Below are 20,250 nucleotides of genomic sequence, written 5' to 3' on the forward strand. Positions count from 1 at the left end.
AGGATGACTTTGGGAAGGCCATGGTGCCAGAGTTTTCCCCTTGTGTGCTCACTCCAGATAAAAGGAGACTGAGCACACTCCAACACATTTTAGTTCCAGGGTCTGTGGTGGTAAACTGTGGATTACAGACCACCGGTAGTCCTCTGTGCAATTTCAAATATTTCCAGAGACCATGCTGAAAAAAGAACGTGCTATAGAGCTTTTCCAAGAGCCACTTGGTCCTGAATACTGATTGATAAATTTACATCTTAGGGGAATATAGAGCATACATAAACCTAGTAATGCTGCCCCTTTTCCTTCCACTTACTTACTGATATTGCCGCATAGGGGCAACATGGTCGCTGCACTGACTGCTAGTAAGAAGTAAGAAGCGGATGGGATGGAAATGCACTTGTGTTGTGAATAATGTTAATAGGTGGTATTGACGATGGGTATCTAGTGACTTGTGGCCTAAAAATGTCTGTGTGTGTGTTATAGGATAATGAATTGGAAAAAATCACAAGACGGTTTACCATGGAACTAGCAAAAAAGGGTTTTATTGGTATGTAATATATCAGTTTTGGGGATATATTTTGATACCGGTTGTGGGAAAGATGGTAACTACATGTTCTGCTTTTGTCTCTCCAAAAGAGTTGCAGCAGTTGCTTTACATGCCCTGAGTATCTCATGAGCAATACTTAATCATTATATATATGACCTCTGCATATACATATATATGACCTCTGCATATACAGAAGCACCAGGATGCTTTATAATCTCTCTGTTACATTAGAGGTGCACTTGTTACACTAGAGGTGATGAGCCTGTGTTTGGGCTGTGCTCCTTTTGTTTAGCTTCTTGCATATCTATATTAATGCCAAAGAACAATGGCACTGAGAACAGATACAGAAATAAAAACCTTCAAAATTTAATGGTCCTAAGCATCACAGAAGAAAGCAAATATTATTAAATATGATGCTGAAACTTTTTGTTCCAATTTTGTTCCACATTTGACTGTGCCAGATCTCATACAGTTTAGGTATTAGTTTACAACTTAAGTGAGGACAGAACAAATGACTTGCCAATGATAACCTGATCTACTTCATAGCTGAGCAGGGGATTGACTAGAGTCTCCCTTAAGCTATCTTACCATAGAACACTTTGGGGCCATTGGCGAAAGGCAGTTTACAACTATAAAAAATAAATTCAAAAACATCTCGAGCATCGAGATCATATAATATGAAAACTTAATGGCTTGTAAAGTACTAGTACAACAGTTTGCAAAATAGTGATCTCAAGTCATTCATAACAATCAAAGATCAGACACAAAGAGCCCCTGGTGGCGCAGTGGTAAAACTGCCACCCTGTAACCAGAAGGTTACAAGTTTGATCCTGACCAGGAGCTCAAGGTTGACTCAGCCTTCCATCCTTCCGAGGTTGGTAAAATGAGTACCCAGAATGTTGGGGCAATATGCTAAATCATTGTAAACCGCTTAGAGAGCTCCGGCTATAAAGCAGTATATAAATGTAAGTGCTATTGCTATAAATAGTGGTCTGATAACCATGGTGCTTCTTAAATGAGAGCTTTGCAGATAAGCAAACTTCAGCAACTATATATGAAAATAACCTGGCATTTGCATTGTGTTAATAGCCTTAATCTTACCCACAGGGCCAGGTGTTGATGTTCCAGCTCCTGACATGAGCACAGGTGAGAGGGAGATGTCCTGGATTGCAGACACCTATGCCAATACCATAGGACACTATGTAAGTTTTGAGTGAAAGGCACATGATTAGCCTAGGGAAAATCTAGCAAACACATTCTGTTGATTGTGCAAAACTTACTAGTTCCATAAGTTTAGTACCCCCCCCATTAGTGGGTGGTGGTATTCTTCATTTAGATTGTGCTTTTCAACAAGTAAGTTCTCAAAATGGTTTTCCTATCAAAATGATGAGTTGATTCCTTGTCTTAAAGGGAGCTCGCAATTTTTCTTTTAAAAAGACACAAGAAGGATACCAGCAGATAAGCCATTGGGAAGGACATTATGCTTTGGTTGAATGGGAATAGTTGCTCTTCCCCTGCTAAATAAGATATCACTTTAAAATGTGCCTCTTTGCCCACTTAACAGGGCTTAGTACCACTGTAATAAGTTCTTTAAACACATGCAATACACAGACGTGGGTCACATTTTAACAGGGATGTAGCCCAATGTGTAGCCCAAGCATGTGTTCTTGGAAGTAGTGTAAGTTCCATTGTATTTGGTAGACCTAAAACATAAATGTGGCTGGGCTTTCTGCCTTAGTTTGGAATTCACAAAACTGATGAAAGCTGCTTGATGCATTTACATAGTGTCTTACACACAAGCCACAATCTAGGAGCTAAGAATATGTATGTGCCTGATACCTCAGAGAGTCGCTGCCAGTGGGAGTGGATGATCAATGGTTCAAGCCAGTAAAAAGGGTGACTTTGAATGTGTAATGAAATATATACACGTCTGTGAATACACACATTTTATATATCACACACCTTATATGTGTCGTCATTGGTGTTGGACCTCTATCACTAAGTAGAAAAACAATCATGTTTATGCTCTTCAGAACTGTTCTTGTTGCCTATTTCCATTTAACACTTGCTCATCTCTAAACAGCAGGCTGTAAATATTAAAGATTTCTTGTTTCTTGGCAAAGCTAAGTTTCCTGTCAGGGTTTACCACAGCAGTAGGCAGTGTTTTGCTTTAGGATTCAGCAAGCTAACCTTTGAGAATTCTTAATTATTCATGCATGGGAAAACTTCTGAATAATTCCACAGCTCTTTTGGCTAGATTGCCCTAAGTAAGCACTTTGTTCAGAGTGGCCATGGAAACCACTTCCTGGACAACTTTTTCACTGGGATTGTACACCCTCTATCAAGGCCTGTTATATTAAATTCAAACCCAAATCACAAATCAGCTTGGGTTGCAAAGAAAGGTTTGCCTAAGTTCTTGTGTGGAGTACAAAACAATGAGATTGAGAATTAGAAATTTTCTTGATCTATAAGCATGTTGCAGTAGCAAGTAAATTCTATTACAGCAAATTCCTTAGTATTCAGGTCACTAAGCCAATGCTTTTGTGCAACATTCTTTCCCTCTTTCAACTCAAGGCACTATTTTAAGAGGTCTCCCCCACACACCCCGGGTGCATTTACATGTTTATGGGCAATCTGACCCAGAGCAGACAAATCTGTTTCTTGGTCAACTTATCATTTTTGCTGCAAGCTTTTCAAGTTCAGAGCATTAAGTGGAGAAGGAAAGTTGAACTGTAAGCAAATTAGACTTGGGCAGAAGGAAGTTAAGATCTCGGAGCAACTGTGTGCTATAACCCTTTTATATCTAAGCCAGATCTTAGGTCTGCATGTACTGTCCTTTGCATGCCCATGCACTTTTGAGACTTCTGTGAGGTCCAGAAGCTTGCAGCAAATAAGAATTAGTGCAGTATAGTATGGATTCAGATAGGGATTTGTAACAATGTGTTTCTGACAAAAAACAAATGAGATCATTTGTTAAAGCAGCTTTCTGTTTACTCTTTTTCTAAAACATGCAGATGTGGGCCCTTAGTTGCAAATTGAGCAGGGGAGGGCACACTTGGCACAATACTGCCTTTTTTGGCTGCAGTTCCATGTTTCTAGTAATATATAGTTTACACTTTGTGTACAGGATATGTTTGCAGAACTAGAAACAAGCCTCTCTGGGTCAGTTTTGCTGAGGGAGCAGCAAAACAAGACTTGGCTGTTTCATGGGAATAAGTCAAGAGGCTGAACAAGAGAAACGGCAGGAAAGGAGCAATCTGCATATAACTAGAGTAGTAACCTTGTTATACATAGGCTGTATCTGCCAAGGCGTTTAACAAGCTGAAAGATTGTACAGATCATTTGCAAATAATTGTATTAGCTTCACATTCTTGTTGCCAGATTATTTTAAAAGTTATTAAACAGTTTTTTAGCTGTAGACTGCTTAGAGGCTTAAAATCCTCTTATGTATTAGTGGCAAAGCACACAAGCCATTCAGAGTGGATGATATTTTAAGCATGGTTAATTGGGATTGCTTAAATTCTCATATAAGCTTGTTTGAAGCTAAGCTTGAAGCAGTTAGTAAATCTAGATTCACACATTGTAAAATGTTGGATCATGAGTGAACTGTGGGCCAGTTCCATTAACTAAGCAGTCAGTATGGCTGATACAAGATGTCTCAGGCAGCTTCTTATACCATTTGAGGTGCAAAGACCAGGTGGTATGCCATGGTTGCTTCTGAGAGGAATTTGTACTCTTGTGTGAGGAACAGCCCATCATAGTCCTCATCATAGTAATGCCATCACATGACCTCTGCATTTCAAATGCTTCTGGAGCATCATAGCATTGTGACTTTGAATAAATGGCATCTGTGCAGCTCAGGAAACAGAAGAACTATCTTACCAGATCAAGATCCATATAGTCCAACATTTGGCTTGCAGTAGCTACCAGCCAGAAGATCTTGGATGCTTACAAATGGGGCATGAAGGCGATGGCTATCTCATTTTTGAATACCACGTGCTGGAATTAATAGGTGTAGTACCTCTGTACATGGATGTTTCCTTTGGCCAGTGATGACTGATAGACTTGCCTTTCGTAGATTTGTCTAATCGTTTTTTCTAAAGTGATCTAAACTAGAGATCATTTTCACATCTTGAATTCGAAGGTGCACTAAGTACAAAAATATTTCTGTAACTTGAAGCTAGCTTAACCTGCGCAGAGCATCTGCACTCTAGTACTTGATTGCTCCACTCACCCCCTGCCACAGCCCCCTCACCTCAGAGATCTCTCCACCCTCACTTGAGCCGCACTCCTGCTCCTCCCTCCCATTGCTTCCACTCCCTCACCCCTCTTGGGTGCAGCTGCAGTGTTTCTGATGCCTATTGGCCAAGCTGTAGCTCCATATCCCAAGAGACCTCCTCACTCTCACCCGAGCCCTGTTCCTGCTCCTCTCCACAGGAGCAGCAGCAGTGGTTGACCGGGCCCTTCCTCGCTGCTGCCCCTGCTGTGGCCGCTTGTTTCCCTCAGGCTGCTGACAGGCTCAGGCCCGTCCCTCGCCCTTCCTCCTTTCTTCTCCTTCTTCTTCTCTCTCTCTCTCTCTCTCTCTCCCTTCTTGAGTTAACAGATCTTGTTCATTTTGTTTCCTCGTCTAATTCACAAAATGGCAGCCTCCTTCTCCTGAAGGGACTCTTTCCTCCCTCACGACCCCCTCTTCGCAGATCCCTGCCCACTATCTATCTATCTATTTACATCTTCCGACTTAACCATCACAAGCTCCTCCCTATCTGCATATGGAATCCCCACTGCCCAATAGTGCCATAGGCTCCTCCTCCTTATCTGTATATGGAATCCCCACTGCCCAATCACCATGGTGCTTCTGCTCTCATAGGCTCCTCCCTATCTGCATATGGAATCCCCACTGCCCATTTAGGTGCTTCTGCACACACAGGATTAGCCACGGTACACCTTAGAGAGAGGGAGGGAAAGAGCAAGAGAGAAATATAATAGAACCTTCAGAGTCAGGCAGTATATACATTAAATGAATGAATGAATGACTAAAATGGAGACTTTCGTTTACAACATAAAACACTGAATGAACTAAGGTTACACTTGATATGATTATCTTTGGAGTAAGTGGCATACAGGTGAAACTCGGAAAATTAGAATATCATGCAAAAGTCCATTAATTTCAGTAATGCAAATTAAAAGGTGAAACTGATATATGAGACAGATGCATTACATGCAAAGCAAGATAAGTCAAGCCTTGATTTGTTATAATTGTGATGATCATGGCGTACAGCTCATGAAAACCCCAAATCCACAATCCCAGAAAATTAGAATATTACATGGAACCAAGAAGACAAGGATTGTAGAGTAGAACAATATCGGACCTCTGAAAAGTATAAGCATGCATATGTATTCAGTACTTGGTTTGGGCCCCTTTTGCAGCAATTACTGCCTCAATGCGGTGTGGCATGGATGCTATCAGCCTGTGGCACTGATGAGGTATTATGGAAGACCAGGATGCTTCATTAGCGGCCTTCAGCAATTCTGCATTGTTTGGTCTCATGTCTCTCATCCTTCTCTTGGCAATGCCCCATAGATTCTCTATGGGGTCAGGTCAGGCGAGTTTGCTGGCCAATCAAGCACAGTACACTGTATACTTTTCAGAGGTCCGATATTGTTCTATTCTTCAATCCTTGTCTTATTGGTTCCATGTAATATTCTAATTTTCTGAGATTGTGGATTTGGGGTTTTCATGAGCTGTACGCCATGATCATCACAATTATAACAAATTAAGGCTTGACTTATCTTGCTTTGCATGTAATGCGTCTGTCTCATATATCAGTTTCACCTTTTAATCTGCATTACTGTAATTAATGGACTTTTGCACGATATTCTAATTTTCCGAGTTTCACCTGTATGTGAACCATTGAGCACTTTGTGTATTCCTGTACAGGCATCTCTTGTTTGTCATTTCTTATCAAGAAATCAAGTTGTGGACTTAATCCACCCACCATTGCACCCTCAGTAGGAGTGTACCTTGATGTAAAAACTGACTTGAGAAATGTCAAGTTAGTTTGAAGACTGAAATAGTTTAGTGACTCTCTTCACTGGCAGTTACATTCTCCATGAAGTTCTGTGCCATGTAAATGCCTTTAAATTATCAGAAATAAGGTTCTATAGTAAACTGAACTGGTTTGGGGGATGGGGGAGTAACTGTCAACTTATTTTTAGTTGGAACTATAGCTCATTAAGAGGAATCATTAGCAAAATCTAGAATTTTTTAAAATGCTTTTTCCATTGAAAAATCAAACTAAGCTTTCTTCATTATCTTACAGGATATTAATGCTCATGCCTGTGTCACTGGCAAGCCAATCAGCCAAGGTGGTATCCATGGACGTATCTCTGCCACAGGACGTGGTGTCTTCCATGGGATTGAGAACTTCATTAATGAAGCATCATATATGAGTCTCTTGGGAATGACGCCAGGGTTTGGGGATAAGACATTTGCTATCCAGGTACTTGTTTGGAACAGTGAATCACATGGGGGGGAAATCTGGAATAATTTCTAAGCTTTACTGATAAAGCATAGGAAATATATTGACTTCTTTATTTCTAACTTTAATATCTTTCAGCCAACAAAAGAAAAAATCATTTCAACTCTTAACACGCAGTAGTGTCAAGTTAGCTATTGCTTGTGCTTAGATTTTTAGCCATACATGGCAGCCAAGTGTTCAGGTGATTCTTTAAAACAGAAGCTGCTTTACACACACTCCTAGTGCCCTAATGAATTTTTCTTTTGGTGCAATCCTACATTTAAACACATCTGACCTGAGTTGCGTGATATTTAAAATACTGGTCTGCACGGGTTACAGAAATGCAGTGACTGTGCATATTCAGTGTTTGACATCCTAGTAAAGTGTGCATGCAACTGCAAGGATACACTGAGAGCCTCCACACTACTCAGTTGGATTCTAAATTATGAGTGCAGTTGCACTAGAGCACTAATACTTTGGAGTGCTCTCCTAAGCAGAAACATGTCCTTACCTTAAGGGATGTGTTTACTTTTACAGAGCAGTTTGGTAAAAGTTGGAGCATTGAAGAGCTCTCCAAAATATTTGCACTCATCATTCAGAACTCAACTGAGCAGCACAGAGGCTCTCATTGCATCCTTCCAGTTGTTGGAAGCATGCATGCTTTGTTAGGATGTCTGCCATTTATAATATGGCTCTAGTGGGCTATTGCAATAACTTAACTCATTTGACATAGGCATTTAGGAAAGCCTTACAGAGCTCATTTAGCACGTGTGCACAGTGCAGGGGAGATCAGGATTGGGCTGGCCTTGCCACCAGTTCTGCCTGACTGTGCATTGGGCATCATGTTAGTATAGAGGCCCAGCTGTATAACCTTCATCCCATCATGCACTGGTGCTATTTCATCTGCATAGGGCTGACAGCAGTCTGCAATGGGAAGTGTACGTCTGATAATTACTGTCGGTTTGAGATAATTTTGAATCTTGTTCAAGACTTAAACCCAGAATCTGGATTGTTTGGTATGCTTTATCAATCTGGTGTAGTGTCAAAAATTTAAACTGTCACCATTGACTGCCACTTCTAAAATTTTATTAATGAGGAGAGTGCCTACAAGTTGTTGCTTTTATTCAGTTAATCAGGGAACTGAGAGGTGCTGACCTGTGTAAAAACAAAAGGATGCCAACACTAGCACTCGGGAATGCTTGCATTGGCAGAGCTGGAATGGGTTGGATCTGTGACCAAACTTAAAACAATGAACTTTTATAAGTGTTATCCCAAGGTCGTTCACCAGATTAAAAAGCATTAACATGCACAAAAATGAAACGTAAACAACCAACAATGCAAACAATAAAATACAGTAATAGAAGCAGTCAAAAACAGAGGGGGGGAAATGGATTGTTAAGGTTCACTGAAATAGTACATAGTTGTGCTGATCTGTGAACATGATAGACATACAACTACAACATCATTCCTTAGGATGGAATGTACAGATCATTGCATTTGTGTGACTTTCTGTACCAGATACTTTGGTGGAAATGTCTAGGATTAAGCTTAAAAACAATATAAAATTGTAACATCAACAGTCTTAAAATCCAGTCTTCCTCCTGAGTTCAATCCTGTTTCCAATTCTACACTAGTCTTTATCTTTTGGGAAATGCCTTGCCACTTCTCTGTATAATTGGAGTCGTTGCATAATCTTTCAAACCAGTGAGGGCTCTGGCTCCTGATCCTCTTATGGAAGCAGGACCAAGAGCCAATCTGGCAACAACATCACTGTGGTGATGCCAGGAACAGGGTGAGCACAGCTTAGCCAGGGAAGATCTAGCCCTACTCCAGCTTACAGTTGGATGTCTGTGTTCCAAACCATTGCAGGGTAGGGAGTCAAAAGATAAATTGCTTTAGTAAAATTCTTCCAAAAAATAAGTTGCTGTAATTGGAGGCTGGTGATAGTGAAATATTGCAGCATTCTCTGAGACTAACGTTGCTCTAAGTGAGATTCTATGCTATTGACACTACAGGGCATTCCATAAGGTTGCATCTTGTAACTGGTAAGAGTATTAATCTGTGTGGTTTACTCTTTGGGTGGTTTTGCAGTCTGTTAACCTAATTCTTCTCTTTTTAAAAAAGGGATTTGGCAATGTGGGTTTGCATTCTATGAGGTATCTTCATCGTTATGGTGCAAAATGTGTTGCCATTGGAGAAAAGGATGGTGCTATCTGGAATCCTGATGGACTTGATCCAAAGGAACTGGAAGATTACAAACTGGTACAGCAAAAGCAACACTCTTTGTTGCATAATTGCACAGTCGAGTTGGATAAAAGTTTGCTAGTAGAGAGGATGTTGGAGTGGGGAATTTTAACTATTAATAAAACTAAAACTCGGTTCTGCATTGTAAATGAGTCTTGGCTAGATTGGCTGATGCTAATGTACTGCACTAATTGCTGATAGGGAATGATTCTATATAAATCTTAGGATATACCCTGTAAATACTCTTAAAATGCTTTAAGAAAACTGTTTTTTTATGACTGGCATGTATTCATGCAAGAGACACTTGGTTATTAACTTGATAGAATTCTGTCTTCCTATTAGAATAGAGTCTTTGATTTGGAAAACAAGACCTTTAGAAACAATAACTATATCAAATAGTGGGATTAATACTTTTTTATATTAAAAGGATAGCCTGTAGCCCTAATGTTGGTACATTCCCAGCTCTTCTAAGAAGATTGGAGTGGGGGGGGGGAGAAGAAATCAGAATATCTGGGCTTCATCACATGCCTGTAAAATTTAGTTACAATGTTCATAGACTCAGACAACTGTGGCAGTAATTGTAGCTCCTGAGTGTAGTGTTCAACGAATATGCAATCCAAGCATAGGGACATAAAAGCAGTTAACTTGAAATGTCTGTTGTAAAACAGTAGGCCTTGAAATGAGACCTTAACTTTGCTCTTATGTCAAAACAGCAACATGGATCAATTCTCACCTACCCAAAGTCACAACCCCTTGACTGCCACATCCTTGAAGCAGACTGTGACATCCTCATCCCAGCTGCCAGTGAAAAACAGCTAACAAAGGCCAATGCCAGCAAGGTCAAAGCAAAAGTAAGAGGAACGTACAAACTTAAATGCATGATATTGGGACGAGAAGTTATGAATTCTCTCCTGTTTATGCAGGTTAATTATGTGATTGTATGCTCTTTATGCTAAGCTATGGTATTCTGATTTTCCTTCTAGATAATTGCTGAAGGTGCTAATGGACCGACAACACCTGAAGCAGATAGAATCTTCTTGGAACGCAATATCATGGTTATCCCAGTAAGTTTATCTTAGGTCCACTCTAAAAACTTATAAAAGCATTTGCATCCCCCTTCACATCATGCCAAAGATTTTCAGTAAAAATACTAGTTATAGGACAGGTTTTCTTAAGTTGAAAATCTGATCTGCAATTACAGTATCCAGTACCTATTGAAGTCAGTGGCAAAATGTTCAGTTATTTTAATTAAGCTGGACTGTTCAGGGAATACAAAACAAAGTCTGGTGTAAAGACATACATCATAGCTTTATGTACCAAGCTACTTCTGCAGAAAATCTTGCCTTAATGGGCAAGACGAATATATGGAAACATAAAACTGCATCAGGCAGTCCTTGAGAATGGAGGTGGGGTGGGAGGGAAGCACCATGTTTAAAAAACAAATGTTTTTTAAGGAAGGTAGCAGGCCTTCCAAAATTGTAAGGCCTGTCCAAATGAAGAGAACAGAAAGGAACACAAACTCTGGCAAAAGAAATGCAAGGTGACCATAAGGGAGGCAAAAAGAGAGTTTGAAGAACTTTTAGCCAAAAGTATCCAGGGGAATAACAAAAACTTCTTTCAATACATCAGAAGCAGGAAACCTGCCAGGGAGACAGTTGGACCATTAGACAGTGAGGGAGCGAAAGGGATTATTAAGGAGGATATGGAGGTTGCAGAGAAGCTCAATGAGTTTTTTGTATCCCTCTTCAGGGCAGAGGATACTGGGCATATACCTGTTCCTGAACCAGGCTTTTTAGGGATGGAGACTAAAGAACTGAGTCAGATAGAAGTGACGAGATGATGATCTAAACTGTCCAGAAAAATAGAAAACTAACAAATCGCCAGGGCCGGATGGCATCCATCCAAGAGTCCTCAAAGAATTCAAACATGAAATTGCCGACCTCCTTGCTAAAATATATAACTTATCCCTGCAATCGGGCTCTGTACCAGAGGACTGGAGAGTAGCAAATATAACACCGATTTTAAAGAAGGGATCCAGGAGTGATCCGGGAAATTACAGGCCGGTTAGCTTAACAACAGTTCCAGGCAAATTGATGGAAAGCATCCTCAAGGATAAAATTGAGCACATAGAAGAACAGGCCCTGCTGGGAGAGAACCAGCATGGCTTCCGCAAAGATAAATCTTATCTCACCAACCTTTTGGAGTTCTTTGAGAGTGTCAACAAGTGTGTGGATCAAGGTGATCCAGTTGACATCGTATACCTGGACTTCCAAAAAGCTTTTGACAAAGTTCCTCATCAAAGACTCCTGAGGAAACTTAGCGGTCATGGGATAAGGGGACAAGTACATGTGTGGATTGCTAATCGGCTGAAAGATAGGAAACAGAGGGTAGGGATAAATGGAGAGTTTTCACAATGGAGGGAAGTAAGAAGTGGGGTCCCCCAGGGATCTGTACTGGGACTGGTGCTTTTTAATTTATTCATAAATGATCTAGAAGTAGGGGTAAGCAGTGAGGTGGCCAGATTTGCAGATGATACCAAACTCTTTTGGGTAGTGAAATCCATAACTGATTGTGAAGAGCTCCAAAAGGATCTCTCCAAACTGGGGGAGTGGATGACAGAGTGGCAAATGCAGTTAAATGTCGGCAAGTGTAAAGTGATGCACATTGGGAAGAAAAACCCCAGCTTCAAGTACACGCTGATGGGATATGAGCTGTCGGTAACTGACCAGGAGAGGGATCTTGGGGTCATGGTGGATGGCTTGTTGAAAGTGTCGACTCAATGTGCGGCAGCTGTGAAAAGGGCCAATTCCATGCTAGGGATCAATAGGAAGGGGATTGAAAATAAAACGGCTAATATTATAATGCCCTTATACAAAACTATGGTGCGACCACACTTGAAGTACTGCATGCAATTCTAGTCACCACATCTAAAAAAGGACATTGTAGAACTGGAAAAGGTGCAGAAGAGGGCAACCAAGATGATCAGGGGCCTAGAGCACCTTTCTTATGAGGCAAGGATACAACACCTGGGGCTATTTAGTTTTAAAAAAAGACGACTGTGGGGACACATGGTAGAGGTCTATAAAATCATGCAATGTTGTGGAGAAAGTGGATAGAGAGATTCTTCTCCCTCTCCCATAACACTAGAACCAGGGGTCATCCCATGAAATTGATTGCTGGGAAATCTAGGACCAAGAAACGGAAGTACTTTTTCACAGAACGCATAAACAACTTGTGTAATTCTCTGCCACAAGATGTGGTGACAGCCAACAACCTGGATGGCTTTAAGAAGAGTTTGGATAATTCATGGAGGAGAGGTCTATCAGCGGCTACAAGTCAGGGCTGTGGGCCACCTCCAGCCTCCAAGGCAGGATGCCTCTGAGTACCAGTTGCAGGGGAGTGACAGCAGGTGGGAGGGCATGCCCTCAACTCCTGCCTGTGGCTTCTGGTGGCATCTGATGGGCCACTGTGCGAAACAGGATGCTGGACTAGATGGGCCTTGGCCCTGATCCAGCAGGGCTGTTCTTATGTTTCTTATATGAATAATGTTCTGGCTTGCAAACCAGTCCTTGCTCAACTTTCTTTGTTTTTCAGAAGCACCTTGATTAACCATCAGATGATTGCATGCTGTTTACCCAGTAAACTCCAGAACAGTTGTAGAAAATTGGTTATGGAAGAGAGTGTAGGGGCATTGCTTAATTTCCCCCACACACACACACACACCACCACCACCACCAATGATGCAGGGAAGGATATCCCTTTTGAGGGGTGGTACAGTTGATGAATTGCTTTGAAGATAATTTAAAACTTTAGGCTGACATAACTGCATTTACTGCTTGATAATCTGTCTTTGGGCCTGGTGATAGATGCCTGGCTTGCTTATGAGTATGAAGCAGAAGCATATGTGCTACTGTTTGTAGATCTGGCAGTTGTCTCTAATTTCTGTAGTCCCTACTCTATCCCTTCCCAGATTAGTTGGCTTCCTCTGCCTGACCCCACAACTGACCCCAGTGCAGTTTAGCTTACAATACTGTCAAATTGAGATGAAGCTAATTATACAGGAAAACCTTGCTATTCGTGGACTCATCCACAGATACTAAAGAGTTAAAACCCATGTATTTGTGGTTCCTAGAGGGCTGGAAGTGACCACGGAGGTGGACCATTTTGGTGGCTGGAAATGGACCATTTCCAGCCACCATTTTGTAAGCATATGTAATCAGGAGCCATTTTGGGGCTCACTTCTTTTTTTTTTTAAAGGCATTTTTTCACAGTTTGGGGGGGCATTTCATGGCTTGGGGGGCATTGCTGGGCACAAGGAGACACCGCAGAGCACAGTACAGTAGCTCCCCCCACCATGTTTTGCTGTTTTGGGCCTTTTTTCAATCCAGAAACCTAACCCCCTGTTTTCTGTAGGCGCAATGCCTCATTACTCATGGTTTTATTACTTGCAGTAGTTGGCGAGAAACAGAACCCCCACGAGTAACAAGGTTTGCCTGTACAGATTACCTTTGGTCAATCCAGCAACAGAACTCACATGAAAGTGTGATATGCCGATCAGGTGTTTGTTACAATTTATCATTTGTAATGGCTGTCATTTTCATTGAATTCTCAACCAACTTATCTCAGAGATACTACACAGTGCAAGGCTGTAGTGGTGTTAGCCATTTATCTTCCGCCTGTCAAATGTCCTTTTTTCAATTACTACTGTAGCAGTTTTGAAACTGAATTAACTTTTTTCAGCTAAAAAAACCCTTGTTCAATCTTGTGTGTCTGCAGGATCTTTATTTAAATGCTGGTGGTGTGACTGTGTCATATTTTGAGTGGTTGAAGAACCTGAATCATGTCAGTTATGGACGCTTGACCTTTAAATATGAAAGGGACTCAAACTACCACTTGCTAAGTAAGTTCAACACGTTGTATATATTTTACACCAGTTTAGTGAAGAATTGTATTTAACTAAATTTCTAAACCAAGCAGCAGACTAAAGCATGGGGCTTTCTCTAGTTCCAGAAACTGGTTCATAATCTAGACCAGTGGTTCCCAACCTGGGTTCCTCCAGATGTTGCTGAACTACAACTCCCATCATTCCTAGCTGCAGTGTTCTCTAGTAGCACACTTATAGGTTGCAACTGGTAATACTAAATGGCGGACTTCAACTTTAAATGGACTTGTGGAGATGGTGGTCCTGCATTTTCAGATGTGAGAACATGAGAAGCTGCCTTACATCATTGGTCCATCTCACTTGGTTTTGTTTGTATAGATTGGCAGCTGCTCCCTCCAGGGAGTCACACAGGAGCCTTTCTCTGGCCTGCCTGAAGCCTTCTGCCCAGAAAAGGAGAACCGATTGGCTATTGGTTCTCACCCTAATGGCTGGTATGAGGCTCAAACCCCCAGCTTTAGCATTGAAACCACACTGTCTAACTGAGGTAGGCTACCTATGGCTAGCCTCCCCCTAGGGGGAAACCAGGAAGAAAGATATCTGGGACATACAAGCTGGAAATCTGTAGCTGAGACTATGTAACTTCTGTCTCTACTACCTTGCCTTCTATTAGGTTTTTCGTGCACTTTCAAGTTGCTCTTGTCTACGAACACACTGTGGGAACGGCTTTGAATACTGAAGCTGGAAGCAACATGCTATGCCAGCACTCTTCTTGAGGTAGTTAAATTTTGAGTAAAGACTTGGCAGTTTAGGACTCATGGCTTAAATATAGTGCAGCTGTTGGCCCTTACATCCTTTCACAAAGCAGAGGCATAGTATAGAAGTCGTGCAGTTGCCACACTTACTAAGAGTCTCACTGAACACAGTATGGCTTTCTTGTAAGCAAGCATATGTGAGACTGGGCTGTAAATGTAAGAGCTGACACTTGTTGAAAAATCTTTCATGGGAAAGAAGTGTTGCTCTGTTCAAGGTTTTAACTGACTCCCCCCCCCTCCCTTCCAGTGTCAGTCCAGGAAAGCTTGGAGAGAAAATTTGGAAAACATGGTGGATCTATTCCAGTTGTGCCTACTGCAGAATTCCAGGATAGGATATCTGTAAGTAGCTGCCTTTAAGATTTTGTCCAATCCTGTGTCTAGTATAAAAGTCACAGGTCGGTTTGGTTTGCTGCAGTCAGTGGGAGCCAGTTGTACAACTTTTGGGCTAAACTAAGAATGACTCTATAAAATACCAAGCAGCATAATGACAGAGTAAGAATTTTGTGTTAGCAGTTTTCAGTAGATTATAGTTCCAACTTAAACATAGTTCTAATTTTAGAGCTGAAATTTAAAAATGTGTCATTGTAATCTAAACTGTGTATATTTCCCAACATATTCTTCTGTAGTGGAACTATGTTGAATTACTTGCATCCTATGTTAAATCTGGGAGAAGTTATTGCTTGACTGATGTAACTTAAACAGTTGTTAAATGCATTTCTGTTGATGTGGATTTAATATTTTTCTAGCCAGTAGCAAAAGGAATATCCAGAAAAAGCAATACAGAAGTTCAGTCCCTCTAAACAGTGACATTAAAAATTCAACATTGAGCCCAAGGCTGCTTGCAGTTTGACCACTGATTTGCAATTTCTTCAATATAGGGTGCTTCTGAAAAAGACATTGTCCATTCTGGCTTGGCCTACACTATGGAGCGTTCTGCCCGGGTATGTATTGCAATAAGAAGAATATATATGAACACTTAAGCCCTTTATGCTGTACATGGTTACAGCATCAGCTGGAATGTACCAGCAAGCCCCACACCATTGTACTTCATAGCCTACCTCCACCCAGCTCTCAACAGATACAGCATTTGTAGGCGCAGAGACAAGCACGGTACCCAGGGAGGGGTTCCCCCCCATTATTAAGAAAGCTGGACACCTTGCATTCTTGGTATTGGGGAGAATCTCTCCCAGAATACAGCATTTGTCTCTGCTGACAGATATCCGTGGAGAGTGTGTGTGGGGGGGGGGATGGGCATGGTTTAAGAGCATGGTGCAAGAGTCCAATACACTCCACTCTCTGGCACACTCCAATAGGCACTTCCCCCTGGATACAGTAGCCATAGTATGCCTGAAGAGGTAACCAGAGAAGCACGTGGAAGCATTAGATTGTCTTCACATACCCCCATTCTCCACTTTTGTGCTTGCTAGAGTTAGTCTAGCATCGATGCATTACCACAGAAATGTAGTGGGAAGGTGCTAGTGACAGGTTATTTAACTAACTTGTTCTTCCACTGAAGAGCAATCCCCCCCCCGCCCTTGTAATCAGCTATTGGTGAGGGGGTGTTGGAAGAGACTGGGGAGCAGAGACTTTCAGGTGTCCAGGTAACCAGGGTGAAGAAATTGAGGTCCCTTCTGGCTACTGCCCTCTTGACAGGATTGCTGTCTGTAGTAACAGCTGTCCGAAGAAGTTGGTTGGTGTGAGTTGCTTGGCCTCTTCAAGGATTTCAAGCAAAGTTTGGCACAGTTGCAAAATAAGTCATTCAGTTAATGAACAACCTGTAAAAGTGTTTAGAACTTTATTAGAAAGCTTGATGTCGCATAGTTGCTAAGAGACAGAGCTGTGATCAGGACAGTTTGAATCTCACCTCTGCTGTTATCTCAGCAAGTAGCTTTTGGCAAGCCACTCCTTCTCGGCCTGGGTTCCCCAGCTGCAACAGAATGCTCAAAAAGCACTACAGAAATTACCAGAATTTGTTGTGTAAAAATCGAATACAAGCCCAAATTGTTGTGGAAGCAGTGTTGTATCAGTGTTGTATCAGTGTTGTATCAGTGTTGTATCAGTGGCTTCCCCAAGTCAGGTTCCTTGTAATACTGTGTGTATATTAACATGAAACATGCATTCAGCAGTACAATTTTTTTTGTTCTCCAGCAAATCATGCGTACTGCCATGAAGTACAATCTAGGTCTGGACCTGAGAACAGCTGCCTACGTCAATGCAATTGAGAAAGTCTTCAAGGTATACAATGAAGCTGGTCTGACCTTCACATAAATGAGAAGTCCTCCACATCTGTCTGGCACCTTGTTGTATACCCTCTTCAGAAAGCTTATCACAAGTTTACATATAATCACAGAAATCCCTCTTTCCTTTTCTCACCTAACTATAGTGGATATGATTCTCCATTTGTTTCAGTCAAATCTAGTCTTTTTTTATAATGAAAAAATAATAATCATGAATCTAGGGCTTCATGAAGAAAGATAACCAGTTCATCTGCACTTGGTCCAGGGGGTTGTTTCTTGAAATTTAAAAAGGTACCTTTTACTGTATGAACCTGTGGTCTTGCCACAATAAGCATCCTAGCAAAGCTTCAGATCACACCTGCTGTGTACTGTTGGAGCAAATAGCTAACTATTCATGCACTTTGGCTTCAAACAATGTAACTCTTAGCTTTGGCACTTTGAGTAAAGGCCTTGGATGATCAATGCAGTGGCATTATCAAAGACAGAATGGGCCTCCTGCAGGGAATACTTTGATAGGATTCTCATTTTTACACTTAGCAGAGCCATAGGCCTGGTTCTCTTTAGGCAATGTGTTTCTTTTTATAATCTGTGCTCCTGTTACAAGACTGCCTTTCAATTATGTACTCAACCTCAGCTTAAGCACTTACAAGGTGCATGGAGGGATGGGTTGCAGGAGCTAATAAGCTGAAGCAGTATCATTGTACAGACATCCAATGGAATGACCTCTTGTGTGTTAATCTCATCTCTGCATATCCAATTAGTGTGTGTGTGTTTTTTTTAAGTACTTGAGCATAGTCTTAGATAGTCCAAAGAATTTATGTAGCCTCTTGCTCTTCTCAGTTGTTACTTTCTGAGGCTGATGCCTCAGTGAACAATTAAAGCAGAAATCATTGGCAACAAGGAGCCAGGCTGCTGCTATAAACATTATGTAGTGTCTTAATACACTGAGACCAGTCACACAATCAAAAACTCTGTTCTACCCAGGTTTGGGAGCTGTGTGTGCTCCTGATTTTCAGTTGTGAGAAGCAAGGTATGAAGAAAACCTGGGTAGCTTTTCCTCCTACCTTTCTTCCACACAATCGCTTCTACCTAGGTTTTCCTCCTACTTTGTTTCCACTCAACCATAAATTGGGAGTGCACACAGCTCCCAAACCCAGGTAGAACACAGTTTTGATTGCGTGAATGACTTCACTGACTTTCTGTACCCTTCATTTGGAGGTTTTGCATATTCTGAACATAAAGAATTTTAATAGAGGACCTTGAAGTGGGATTGGATTGCACAGTTTGAAAGTTTTTGACAAGGTCTTTTGTTGGAGGAGTCCTATAAAGTGCCAGATGTATTTATGTAACGAATATGAATGTTTTTTAAAACCAACCCAAGCCTTCCCAGAAACTCATGCTCTTTTTCTAGCTACTTATAACTCATGATGTAACATGGTAACAAAGGCTATTATTAAAAGTTGACCTTTCCATACGTACATGCTGACTTCTTGTTTTTTCATAGCATTTCTTAGTGTGAGGGGTAGCTGAAAAGTCCAGTCTAGACAGAATGAAGTTGCATCTCAAAGCCGATTCCAACCTATTAGGCTAAACATGTGCTGGACTTGTAATAAAGGTAGAGCAGACACTTTACAAAGAGCCCTTTTCTTGGACAGGTTATCAAATGTATACCGCCCTGAGCCATTTTGGAAGGGCGGTATAAAAATCAAATGAATGAATGAAGTATGCGGGGCCTCCTCATGTGACTTCAGAAGTGCACAGGGCTGTCTCCCTGCGGGTGGTATCTACATGGCTATCACAATTCCTGCAATGGCAGCACCTTGAAAATGCGCCACATCAATGTGACAAGTTAGTAATGTCTAACTTATGTCCCATTAATTTCAATTGACTGAGTCCAGATGTAGTGTACACACTGACAATGGGTAAATGTGTGTCCTGAAGGCAACCACAACCAGGAAATGGAATAAGTTGTCCCACCATCTGCAAGACCCATCCTTCCTACACTTGGTGCTTCATGGTATTTGTATGTTTAAAACAAATCTCTGCAGGTGATCATCAATACTTCTGGTGACCATTAATATTTCTGGTAACAAATTCCTTATGTTGCGCATTGTATAAAGTGCTTGCCTTTAAGATGTCTGCAATGGTGCTTATTATTGTAATTATTAAGTGTATGCATAAATGATGGCTTTAAAAGGGGTTTAGTCAAATTCATGGGGAACAAGGCTATCAATGGCTACTCATCTGGTGGCTGTGGGCCACCTCCAGCCTCAGAGGCACGATGCCTCTCAATACCAGTTGCAGGGGAGCAACAGCAGGAGAGAGGGCATGCACATACCTCTTGCCTGTGGGCTCCCCAAAGGCATCTGGTGGGCCACTGTGTGAAACAGGATCCTGGACTAGATGGGCCTTGTGCCTGATCCAGCAGGGCTGTTCTTATGTTCTTAAAGGGCAAGTTGCTTTAGTTTGACCTTTAGTTTTTCAAGCTTCATTCTTCTGAAATCTTCAGTCTCTTCCTTGACCCTCTTTAATACTTCAGTTCCTGTTCTTGCCATTTCAAACCACTGCCTGATCTTCCAATGACTGACAGTTAGGAGCATATGAAGCTGCCATATACTGGGTCAGACTATTGGTCTGTCTAGTTCAGTATTGTCTACACAGACTGACAGCCGTTTCTCCAAGGTTGCAGGCAGGAATCTCTCTCAGCCCTATCTTGGAGAAGCCAGGGAAGGAACTTGGAACCTTCTGCTCTTCCCAGAGTGGCTCCATCCCCTGAGGGGAATATCTTACAGTGCTCACATTTGTAGTCTCCCATTCATATGCAACCAGGGCAGACCCTGCTTAGCTAAGGGGACAAGTCATGCTTGCTACCACAAGACCAGCTCTCCTCTCTTGTTGGTTCAGTACTCTTATCTCTGTCATGACTGATGATGATGCCAGACTTCCTTCAGAGCTTGAAAGTGTTTCTATCTGGTTATCATGAAATGGATCTTCATTTGTGAGATGTTAACACAAG

General features: G+C 41.5%; 1 protein-coding gene across 1 annotated transcript in view; it reads left to right on the forward strand.

The window, feature by feature from the left end:
- The window catches only part of GLUD1 (glutamate dehydrogenase 1), a 43,215-nt gene extending 24,503 nt beyond the window's left edge, over positions 1-18,712 (forward strand). The window contains exons 4-13 of the mRNA XM_053305254.1: positions 478-541; positions 1,649-1,743; positions 6,862-7,041; positions 9,184-9,321; positions 10,017-10,154; positions 10,287-10,367; positions 14,080-14,203; positions 15,245-15,336; positions 15,876-15,938; positions 17,146-18,712. Coding sequence (XP_053161229.1) covers positions 478-541; positions 1,649-1,743; positions 6,862-7,041; positions 9,184-9,321; positions 10,017-10,154; positions 10,287-10,367; positions 14,080-14,203; positions 15,245-15,336; positions 15,876-15,938; positions 17,146-17,265 — 1,095 coding nt within the window. The 3' untranslated portion in view covers positions 17,266-18,712. The remainder of the gene's footprint in view (positions 1-477; positions 542-1,648; positions 1,744-6,861; positions 7,042-9,183; positions 9,322-10,016; positions 10,155-10,286; positions 10,368-14,079; positions 14,204-15,244; positions 15,337-15,875; positions 15,939-17,145) is intronic.
- Positions 18,713-20,250: the final 1,538 nt, after the last annotated feature.

This window comes from Hemicordylus capensis, chromosome 3 (assembly GCF_027244095.1).
Source record: "Hemicordylus capensis ecotype Gifberg chromosome 3, rHemCap1.1.pri, whole genome shotgun sequence".
NCBI lineage: Eukaryota > Metazoa > Chordata > Lepidosauria > Squamata > Cordylidae > Hemicordylus > Hemicordylus capensis.